Genomic DNA, 12206 nt, shown 5'->3' on the forward strand with positions numbered 1-12206 from the left:
GTCGGTGCGCCGGAGAGGAGAGGAGAGAGAGGGAGGGAGGGAGGGAGCCCTCTCTAGTTCACTCTCCCCTTCTATCAACCACTATTTGTCCACCACCCCCAGATATACGCAAGTGAGTCAGTCAAACTTTAAACCTTAAAATAAACAGAAAGGAGGTTAAATGTTGCACAAACGCTATCCTGGAACTACACTGGTTTGTAACTTGCTCATATTTTTCCACATTATTCATTGCATCACTCTGTCCACTGAGGTTAAACTGCGTAGGTGGCACATGATGTTAGAAGCAGGAACTTTTGGCATTCATTAAGGCCTGGTTTTGTCAGCTGCAGATTCAGTTTCAATACCCAAAAGCTTTATGGCCACAGATAGACCTCATCCACAGCCTGTCATTTACTTTAATGATATACACTCCCTTGGCATTTCATTGGCTACATCTGTCTTAAAATAATACAGTCTAATTCAGCAGCACTGCAATAAATTCCACCTTCGTGGAGATCATGGTGATACATTTGTAATTGTTGTAATCGTCTCAGTCAACTCTGGTCAGTTTAGAGGTTGTGCTTGTGTGTCAACCACAGCACAAACCTCCAAAATGATCAGAAAATTAAATCTTTTTTTTTTTTAAACACCTGAAGGCATTAATCTCATCACCAGCACATGTAGACATTACATTTCCTCACCCAGCACTTAATTTGTGGCCCCAGGCAGGACTCTGGTCAGCTCACTCAGCTCGCTGAACCAAACTGTACAGAGAAACCTATTCATTTCCTATTGATTTTGTTGTCAACACATCAGTTGTGATGCTACAATCCACTGAGCAGTTGAATGGATGAGTGTGCACATCACAAGAATTATGTAACCACTGTTAGATATACCAATGCGTTCAAAACATTTAATGCAAAAATAAGAGGGTTGTGAGTAACATCTTTATCAAGTGACCTCTGCACATCAAAAACTGAGATTTCTTGCTTCCCAGAATGACTGACCACACTAGCACCCACTCATCCCCAAATACGGTAGTGCTGCAGCTTATTCCCAATTCAATTAGTTAAAATGCAAACCCAAACTGTGATTCACTGGCTATAAATAGCTCACTTATTCCCAGTTTTTTTTTTCCCCCCTCTAAAAAGAAACACTGAAGTGCAAAAGGATACAACTGTCTAAAGTAGTACAGGCCTGACAATGATGAGACACCAAATTGGGATGCAACAGTTCCTAGAAGTTTCTTTGAATTTCATTTGGAGTCTATACCATAAAGGAAGTTCCATGTAGTTGGTGAATTAGGTAGTACAAAGCACTGACAATTATATGACTAGTCTAAATTGTATACCTTTAATGGACTGACTCTAATATACCCAATAAGTCATTTTTGCTTAAAACAGTGTAGACACTAGTCTTCTCACAGTGTTGTTCAGAGAAGGGATTGAGGATAAATTATATATCTTTTTATTAAAACCTTGGGTTTTGTCTGCACACAGTCACCACTCCAAACAAACAAAGAAAATCTACATTGCTGTTACTTTATAGTCATTGCTGCACAAAATACAGAAAAAAAGCCAACAAAATAACCAAAGTTGAGGAAAACAACTTTATTCGTTCCATATTAACAAAAATTCTAATATGAAGCTGAGCCTCTGGATGGGGGTATTATTTCACAGCGGGTGGAAGGGTGGTCTGCATGGTGGAAAGCTCAATGGGCAGGCTCTGGAGAGAAAAAAAAAAGGGGGGGGGGGGGTGTCAGTAAACCATGCAAGAGGCGACAATAGTCAATTTACTGCAGCAACAAAAATATCTATTGTCTAATACTAATATCAGCCAGAAATGACAAGACTGTCCATGTGACATGTCAGTGACATCTGGAGGTAAACACATGTAACTTCACAACACTTGACATTTCTGACTTGACTTTTCCTGGTATATCCACAGCTCATGGTCACTGCTGCATCCTTTCACCACCAAAAGCAAATTTCAGCCTTTTTTTTCTGAATGTAGCATTTTCTGATTAAGACACATTATCGGGACTTTTAAAAGAAATCTTTGGACATGAAAACAGCTTGATTGCCGGGCAATCAACTGCTGGCTGGAACCCTGGGTATCTGAATCTAGGTTTTTACAGCAGTCTGTGGTATAAATGTTTCTGTTTACAGCTACCTTTGTGTGCTGTGCACAAGCTAACTGGTAAAACAGGAAGACTGATGAAATATTCATTTTAACCACACAAGGTATCATATTAGCAGAAATCTTTTCATTTTGGGGCAAAAAAAAAAAAAAAACCCAAAAAATAAATAAATAAAAAAATAGTGATTTTAAGTTCTCTGTCATGGTATATGTAATGTTGTATTAACTGTCTTAAGATACAAATATCAAGCCAATCCAGCAAATAAAATAGACCAATACATTTAATATTTTCATCAATCATTAATCGGTTAAAAAGAAATGCCCCATAGTGCTTACAAAGATCGGTGGCCATTTGGTATCGCTGCCACCATTGAAGACAAGCTTATGTCACCATACAATATGTAAAGTCCAGGGATCTAGGAAACTGTGGGGATGGCAATCCGTTATGATACCTAACAGCTGAAATCCTCAGCCTGGCTCAGCGCTGGGCGATGAACCGCCAGCTAGAATCCTTAAGTCATTTTTCCAGACCAAAATTATAGTATGAATAAAGTATGTTACTACTTACTGTCCTTCACGGCCTTCTTCTTGCCTGAAATGGAAAGGAAAAAAAAATATATATATATATTTTTACCATCATTAACCAATACAACTGAATCACTACATTTAGCTCGTCAATCATAGTTTAATGACATTTTTACTGATATAACACTTTTCAAACAAAGTGCACAGCATTAAGAAAACATAACAGTAAAATACAAGCACACATTTAAGAGACTATACAAAAGCACCTGACAAATAAAGAATATAAAAAGTAAAAGAATTAAGCAAAGCTTAAAATCCAGTGGTTTCACAACAGAACTGTACTGTGTAAACAAGACTAGATGTCAGGTACCAAGGCAAATGTAAATGTGTTTTATAAAACACACAACGTGTCCACAGAGCAAATATTAATTTGAAGACTTGCCCAAAGCTGAGATGTCTTTACAGCAAATACTTGATCACAATTTCACAAGTGTTTCATCATTTAATCAGCTCTATGAAAGATTTATTTCACAGCCATTTCCAGTTTTCTTAATTACAAGGTTACAAGGTCTTTTTCAATCTCAGTCTGTTTACTGCCGAAAATTTAAGTCAGTTACATGTTCGAAGGGTCACTTCAGATTTACATGTCACATTTTACTGAACATAATCAACTACATTACTGCACATTTAGCAGCTGAACACCCTATATACTGTAAAAAAACCAAAAAAAAAAACCATGAAGTTTGAACTCACCCCCGTAGGAAACTTTGTAGTACAGGTATGTCATGATGCCAACACCCACCCACATCTCTTGGTATGCCTGAGTATAGTAGGGCCTCATCAGGGCCCACCAGTTTGCAAACGCCCGTCCAGCCATCTGCAGGAGGAAGCAGCAGCACAGTATTAAAATATGGATAATCTACTCTGTTAAAATTATGTCAAACCCCTAAAAATTACTTAACCATGAACACAAAACTTTCAATCACAGCACTATCATGTGGTTTGATTTGTTGCTCTTCCTAACTTTACATATTTTCCTAATCATTAGATTTCCTCCTAGTAGTCCAATTAGTACAAGGAACACCAATAATGACTAAAACTAAACTTTAGAAACTAGTTAATCAGAAATGGACACAGGACGGTACCTTGACCCTCAACACAGAGTTCTAAATAATGATTCTGGCCAACGAAGAGACAGCGATCAAAATAATTACAGAGACATCGATCTACACTTCAATAACATCGATTGTCTGACTTCTCCGGTTGATAATCTTTATTAATGCGTTAGCTAAGGTTAATGTCCCTGCTAATCCTGAGTCTCGTATCTAACTAGCTGTTATCCCAGCTATATGTAGCAGTACGTGTATACAAGTGGATAACACGAGAAAAAAAAATACACGCACATAAATAATAGTTTAACGTTAGCAGCTAACTATTTCAATAAATGACTACAGCATTAGCATATTTCTTGTAGATCTACAAAGAACGCTAACTAGCCTTAGCAAGACGCTAGCTAGCTGGGAACAGCTGCAAAAGCAGCACAATAAGAGTCCGCGGCTTCGTTTTAAATCACTATCGTGTTGCAGCGAGTGCTTTTATGCAACGGTCAAGGTAATCTGGTTACACAAAAATGAACTCTTTCCTTACATTTCAGTTCACCACACTGCAGAACGAAGGTCAAGACAGGACTGCTACTAAACGTCAAAGTCGTGGGGGGAAGCTTCTTCTAGTTTCAATGGCGTAGTACTTCCGGTATGTTTTTGTTCCGTAGCGCCACCAAATGGAGGGACTTTTTAAGCGCTTGGACGTGATGATAAATGCTTCGATCAGTAATCTTTTTTTTTTTTTTTTTTTGCTCTTTGTATAAAAAGCTGAATAACGGGACAATATGTTGTAGAAAACACTGGGTCCCATTTTAAGCTCATGTGCAGCCATGTCCCCTAATACAGATGTATTCTGTGAAAACTGGCACTGCACAAGACTTTAAACATCCTTTTCAGTAACTGTTTTTAAAGTAGTGACAAAAAGTATTTAGATTGGTCATAATCCTATTTAAGAAATAGTACAAATGCTTGTACATCAAAACATACTTAAAGTACCTACAAACTATAATGTGTACACGTTGCTTTCGGTCACCTTGAGTGTTGGGTCACCCCCCTTTTTTGCCTTCAGATCTGTCTTAATTCTTCATGGTATAGATTCAGAAAGGTGCTGGAAACATTCTTCAGAGATTTTGGTCCATATTGACCTGATAGCATCACACAGTTGCTGCAGATTTGTCAGCTGCACATCCATGAACTGAATCTCCTATTCCACCACATCCCAAAGGTACTCTATCAGATTAAGATCTGCTGACTGTGGAGGACATTTGAGTACAGTGAGCGCACTGTCATGCTTGAGAAACAAGTTTGAGATGATTTGAGCTTTGTGACATGGTGTGTTATCCTGTTGGAAGCAGTCATTAGAAGATGGGTACACTGTGGTCATAAAGGGACAGACATGTTCAGCAACAATAATCAGGTAAGCTGTAGTGTTTAAATGATGCTTAATTGGCACTAAGGAGCCCAAAATCTACCAAGAAAATATCCCCACGCATTACACCACCAACGCCAGTCTGAACTGCTGATACAAGACAGGATGGATCCACGGTTTCATGTTATTTTGCACCAAATTCTGACCCTACCATCCAAACGTCACAGCAGAAATTGAAACTCATTAGACCAGGCAACGTTTTTCAAATTTTCTGTTGACCAATTTTAGTGAGCCCATGTGAATTGCAGCCTTTGTTTCCTGTTTTTCTGCTATTGTAGCTCATCTGCTTCAAGGTTTGATGTGTTGTGCATTCAGAGATGCTCTTCTGCATACCTTGGTTGTAACGAGTGGCTGTTTGAATTATCGTTGCCATCCTATCAGCTCAAAGCAGTCTGGCCATTCTCCTCTGATCTCTGGCATCAAAAAGACATTTTCTCCCAGACAGAAATACTGCATACTGGATATTTTCTCTTTTTCAGAGCATTCTCTGCAAACCCTAGAAACTGCAGGAAAATCCCAGCAGATCAGCGATGAACACATCTAGCACCAACAACCGTGCTACATTCAGAGTCACTTAAAACCTTTCTGGTGCTCAATTTGAAGGTCGTCTTGAGCAAGTCTTCATGCCTAAATGCACTGAGTTGCTGTCATGTGATTGGCTGATTAGATATTTTTATTTTTTAATAATATATCCCACACTATTAGGACTCTATAAGTCTCGTTAAAAAGTGAAACGCACCCGGAAGAATTGTCACCATGCATGTCCTATGGAATTAATTCATCTATAATAATAGAGCAAAATATGCTAGAAGATTCATATTTTCAAAATCTACAACAATACGTAACTAAATCTTTAAAATAAGTGGCATGGACCGCAAAGTTCACATTTTTTCATTCCATTTGCAAACCTAGCCTCATATTCATAATCAGCTGATTATTGCAAGGCAAGCCATCAGTATGTTTTAAGATAAGATAGATCCCAATTAGTCCCACAGTGGGGAACTTTCAACTAAAAACTATTAAACTGAATGGATTAGCGAGCCGCCTGAAAGTTCACACAGTGTGTGTGTGTGTGTGGGGGGGTCACAGGCCAACAGCTGGCCCCGACTCTTTGGGTTTGAGCTCTTGTTGATCCACGTGTTTTAATAAGCAGTAGCTAACCCCGGGTGGAAGTCGAAATAGTGAGTCGGAAGAGAAACTTTCTAACTTGAAATCTGAACCTCACACAGAGCATTTTGTCTGCGTTTACCTCAAGAATAACAAATGAACCTTAAAGCCTGCTCTGCTTTCAAACGTTACCTTTTTCTGCCACTGACATAACAGGTGGGAATTTGAGGTGAGGGTGTAGCTGCGAGGGCACAAAGACTTTCCAGTGCTCACCATAGTGAAGCAACAACAAATAAAACACTGGCACCTCTCTCAAGGGTAAAAATGGCATTGCATATCATGTTCTACTGTTAAAAGCTCCCACCTTCTCTTCAGGTGAAGCAAATAACAAGTAATGAGACATTTTACCTCATGACATGATGGACTTTTGTATATATGATCATCTGATCATCACCTGATCATCTGTTTGTTTTGTAATCAATATGAATCCTGCTGAGAAAGTAAAAGTGAAATAAAGATTAATTACTGTGCTGGTCATGAGCTTGAATGACCCTAAAAGGAACTTTCCCAGAGTTTTGTTTCCCAGCTGTCCATTATTGCAACAGTGCACAAACAAATAGAGAGACTAGAGGGACTTTTGATTTCTGAAAGAAAAGGATTTGTTCTAGCAAACAGAGCTGAATACTAAAGAAGCCCACTCTAGGATTTTCCAGTGTATGACTACTCTTTTGGCCAAAGGGTGCAACGTTTGTTTGAGACTCTGCACGAGGGATCTGGCTCTGCAGTCAGAGAAGGCGGGACTTTCCACTCTTTGCTGTCCTCTCCCCTCCAACGGGCAAGGCACCTTGTTTCATTTATGAGCACTTAAAGGCCATATCCTATTTGAACGCACTCAACACTATTGTGCCATATTCAAAGGACACAGCTGAGGAGATTTGCTGTACAGTGTTCACCTTTGTCTGGGTTCTTCTCTGTTATGCCCTGCAGTAGCTGTTTGCAGTGACTATAGCCCTGCTTACAGGTATGTTAAAGATTTGTCACCAGGTCATCTATTTTTGTATATCCACACTGTGGCAGTGTGTTGGTTGCTCATTATGGACTCCAGTCTTTTTTGCTCCTTTTAGCACTCAAAGAGTGTGTGCCTGAGCTTGTGTGTATCTGCCTGTGGATAGGTGTGTTCCTAACATGACTAATCAGTGAGTAGAAGCAACTAAATGTTTTGGGAAAAGAGGAAACAGTATTGTATTGTTGTGTTGCAGTATTCACTTTGCGGTCTTCCCCTGAGTAGATGATTTACTAATCTTTTTCTCCTGGACTTTCCTGAAGTTAATTTTGCGCTCTGCTGTGGAGACTACATGGCTTCAGGTGGAGCAGAAGAGGGCGATGGAGGGATCCCTCTGGATATTGACAATGTGCACATGCTCCTCCAAGGTCAGGCTATTTCTGTACTTACATAGATGTTGTGACAGGTGATCACTGTGGAATCACTGTGGTGGCGAGCAACTATCTGAGATCAGCTCCTCAGACAAATTATTTTAGGGGGAAATAGAAAAAGGCTCAAAATAATTCTATTTTACTGTATTTTGCATCATCCTTAAATGATAAATTTAGACATCCAGTTTTGAGCTACAGAGCTGGTTACAATGAAAGTGAAAGTGTGAAAGTCACAACACCTGACGGGAGACTGAATCACGATGTAGAAAGTGTTACTTACTTACTGCTTTCAGTTTTGTATTGTGCTGGAGTTTTTCTAGTGTGGGCATGTTGGTTAAAAGCCGTGCCAAGAAACACACACAGACCACAACACTTTTACTACCCCAGGTTACCAGATAACGTGCAGATAAAAAGAAGGTTTGGAGCTTTGTTGTGTCTTAGTTTTCTACTCTGAAGAATCACAGCCAATAATCTTTTAATAAAAGTAGTCTGTCTGCACCGCTTCATTTCACTCCTGCTCCTTTTATTCACTTTGATTTTTTTTTTTCTTTTCAGCCTTTCAGAAACTTCACTTTTATTGACAAAAGAGCTGCATTTATAATCTGGGAATATCTGATATCAGCAGTTTTTTGTAACGCACCAAAACACAGAAACAAGCAGTGTCTGAGTATCGTATATTTGTATTAAAAATATCAAGAAAATCATATACATCATTTAGAAAGGAAAAAAAAGGAAGTAAGCACTGCGTGCCCCTGATGGCTGATCCCACAGGTGATCTTCAGTGAGGCAGGTAGAAGGACAAACACAAAACCCAGGAAATCTTGCCACATATGATGGAGCATAACTACAGAAAACAGCTGGACCAGGATTGCTTAGAGTCTTTGTAATTACAGTATATAAAATATATTAAAATATATTTAAAAAATCTATTGTGTTTCATATTATTATGGTTGATTAAAAACCCGTTATATGTTATAGCCCTATTCATCAATCCAATCAAAAGTCAACATCTATAAATATACAGTTACTTTTTCAATTCAGAAGTTCAACTACTGGATATAAGATGACTCCCGTTTACCTGAAAGACAATTTTCTAAGTATGTGCAATACAAACCTCAAGTTTCCACATGTGTAAACTGCATATTAGACCAAATTAATTATGATTTAATTAGTGCTGCTTGTATGTGCATGCCTTAAACTCAGACTCAGGGTGAGTACAGAAAGAATTTGAAAGCAGCTTTTTGGTATCAAACACTCGTCTTTCTGCAGCGTAAAGGTCGAAGAACTGAGAACAGTGATAAAAATCAAAACAAATTTCTGAGTTTTCATCATGCTTTTTTTAAAAAATTACCTGTATAGTTCTGCTTTTGCTTAATCGCTGACCTGAAAAAAATAAATAAATACAAAAGCATATATGATTAATGTCCTCTTAAAAATAAATGAGAACAGGAAGTTTTGATATGGTGAAAGTGAAAATCTCACTGTTGTCTTGTGATAAGGGGGAATTACTTTATTTTAAAAATTTCTCTTTCCATGGAGCACGAGGTGGATCATTTAGGCCTCAGAGTTTCAGAGCTGTAACCGCCTAAATCCGGGGATTTAAAAAAAAAAAAAAAATTGAGGGCTTCAGGCGTTAATGTGGTGACGCCTTTATGCTGCGAATGCCAGGTGAGCTGGGTGGAGTGAAGTGTTTCAAATTCTTGGGAGTGGCCTGTGTTGGCAAGCTCTTAAACAAACAAAAACTTTAGTTACTCCGATTGGTGTGGGCTTTTTTGTTCAGGCAAAAATATTACTTTCCTGTATTCATTTAAGACTACTATCAACAGCTGAGCCTAGTCTGCAGGAGAGTGGGACCGAGTGTTCATGTGCTCCCAGGAAAAGACTGGCTCTGTTGCTGCCTGTAAAGAAGTAGAAGCTAAAGGTTCAAAGTTTTGGCGACAGGAGATTAGGATGTGTCCTTGTGCCTCTCAACAATCATTTGATCCGAATCACCTCGCTCTGTGTGTGTACTTATGTCAGTCTGGGCATTTGTTGTGACTGTGAGTGTGCCTGTGTGTATATTTGCTCTGTGTGTGTGCGTGCATGCCTCAGTATCTATGACTGTCTCAGTCTTGGAAGCTGTCCCATCTTGGAGCCAGATCCCAGCACTTAGCTTTTCTTTAGTTTAAGGAAGCAGCCTTGCACTCCGGGATTATCCGGTGGGAATGAAAGCAGAAGTTTTATGTTGATGGAATCGTTATTCATGGGTTTACTGACTGTCTGTTATAAGAATGGAGGGTCCAAAAGTTGTCAGTTTTTCTGATGTTGGTGAGTACTTTATGACCTGCGTGTGTCTACAACTCACATCAAAGTTCCCTTTGCAGTTATAAACTACAGCTTTATTATGGACATTACATCAGCATGATCCAGATATGGACAGTGAAGGAATACACACATTGTTTTGTGTATTTTGTGTGCTTATTTAAGCATTAGTTGGTTATTTTCAGACCTGCCGGAGTTGAAATTGATGGTTCACACAGACCTCCAGCTAAAACACTTTTTTTTAGTTTTCTGCTGCATTTGCAATAAATCAACTGTTTTCATTTCCCTTTAGCATGATAGTATCTCTTTTTAGTGTCTAGCATTGCAAAAAATCAGAAACTAATTTACAGGACATTGTGTTTCTGTATAAACAATTTCTATTTGTATTTTCCTAACAGTGGAGCATGATCAGATTCAGAAAAGAACATTCACCAACTGGATAAATGCTCAACTTGCTAAGGTATGTTAAGATGTCACATTTCTGTAAGCAGTATAATGGAATATTTATTTGTTTTTTGGCATTGGTGTTTTATTCTTGAGGTAGTGCCAAATAACTAATAAATCCTTGTTTTCAGAATAAAATCCTGGTAATTTATTAACAATTTCTTTGCAGCATAACACAAAATGTGCACACAGAGAACTGCAATCTGCATTGCTTTTCCTCAATGTGACTTTTTAATGAGAGATCTGAGGATATTTTGAATTGTAAACTGTCAAAAATTAAATATTACAGATGCTTGATAAGACGCAGAGATGAACACTTAGTGGAATGTGCTAATTATGAAAGTGCTGACGCTGACATCATGCTGTGAATGAGATGTAAACTGTGTGTCGGCTGTAGAGTGTAACGTGCTGACTCACTGGTCACAGACCAGTGAGCTCATGATGGATCTCAAGGGAATGAGACCTTGAGCTGCTGACACCAGCCTGAGGTATAAATAGTGCTTCAGTGGCGCAGAACAGCATGTAACACTAACCGAGCCAGCTCCTCATAACCTCATGTCCGTATAACTGTGCTCCAAGCCAAAATCACTCGTACATAACCTGACCTGAATCCACTGAAAACTAACAAACTGGAAGTGCTTCCTTTATGTCTGTGAACCAGAAACTGTTTTTATAGCATAAAAATATGGATATGCTGCCATCAATTTTGCACAAAGAAGAGCACATTTCTTATCAACCTTGGTGCTTCCTGTTGCACTTGAGGTCAATTAGGGTAAGAAATTAAACTTCCATCAGACTTTTTGACACATAGAAGCCCTAAACAACTTCCTGTTTTGCATTATAGTCAACCAGTTCAACACCCAATATGACCTGGAGTTGTTTATGTCAAAGATTTTATTGCATTTAGTATTTTTTGTACCAATTGTGTTTTCTGATTTACTAAACAGATAAAAATAGACAGAAATTCTCCTCCTTGCTGCATTGATTTTTTTTAATGTAAAAAAGAATAAAAATAAAAACATCTTATTGTGCATTTAGCTTTCAACTGTTCAGATATGTGAATGAAAAGATGCAAAAAAAATTTATCTTACTTTACTTATAGGCTTAAAACATGTACATAAAGATCAACTTTAAAAGTCAAACCTGCCACTATTATTACTGCGGTTGCAGTAATAATAGTGTAGTAGTGTTTAAATGAGTACACCCTCTTTTTTACTTTGTTGTACTGCACAGATAAAATCAGTAAAACTACATTTGTGCATTGCTACAGGGATGCCCGCCCTCATTCGTGTCAGACCTGTTTTCTGATCTCAGAGATGGGTCAAAGCTGCTCGACCTGCTGGAGGTGATGAGCGGCCAGATGATGGTGAGTTTTGACATCTGTGAATAGATTGAATATATTCTAAATGTCTCCCTCAAGCATTGGGAAGGTAAAATGCCACAACAGCAATACTGTTTTCCCGTTGTCTTCATAGAAAAGACAAAAGGGTCATGGGGTTTTCCAGCAGAGGGCCAATATTGAGACAGCACTAAAATTTCTCAAGAAAAAAAATGTAAGTTTGCACACTCAAAAACATTGCAACAGTACCATCATAATATATGCACACCTGTAGCGTGTTTAATGCTTTTGTCGCTGTTGTTTGGTGTAGGTCAAACTGGTGAACATAAACATCCCAGATATCATAGATGGGCGGCCATCCATCATCCTAGGCCTTGTATGGACCATCATTCTCCACTGCCATGTC

At 38.6% G+C, this 12206-nt stretch overlaps 2 protein-coding genes across 2 annotated transcripts in view; one reads left to right on the forward strand and one right to left on the reverse strand.

Moving 5' to 3' along the window:
• Positions 1-1569: 1569 nt before the first annotated feature.
• On the reverse strand, positions 1570-4426 carry atp5mj (ATP synthase membrane subunit j). Its single transcript, XM_030721845.1, has 4 exons — positions 4291-4426; positions 3397-3520; positions 2687-2710; positions 1570-1704 (listed from the first exon to the last, which is right to left on the reverse strand). The coding sequence occupies exons 2-4, from the start codon at positions 3518-3520 to the stop codon at positions 1691-1693; spliced, it is 162 nt and encodes a 53-aa protein (XP_030577705.1). The 5' UTR covers positions 4291-4426; the 3' UTR covers positions 1570-1690.
• Positions 4427-7637: 3211 nt separating this feature from the next.
• Positions 7638-12206, forward strand: part of syne2a (spectrin repeat containing, nuclear envelope 2a) — an 86593-nt gene continuing 82024 nt past the window's right edge. The window contains exons 1-5 of the mRNA XM_030721973.1: positions 7638-7713; positions 10416-10477; positions 11732-11827; positions 11937-12014; positions 12111-12203. Of these exons, the coding sequence (XP_030577833.1) occupies positions 7638-7713; positions 10416-10477; positions 11732-11827; positions 11937-12014; positions 12111-12203 (405 nt within the window). The remainder of the gene's footprint in view (positions 7714-10415; positions 10478-11731; positions 11828-11936; positions 12015-12110; positions 12204-12206) is intronic.

The sequence above is a fragment of the Archocentrus centrarchus genome, chromosome 24, assembly GCF_007364275.1.
Source record: "Archocentrus centrarchus isolate MPI-CPG fArcCen1 chromosome 24, fArcCen1, whole genome shotgun sequence".
NCBI lineage: Eukaryota > Metazoa > Chordata > Actinopteri > Cichliformes > Cichlidae > Archocentrus > Archocentrus centrarchus.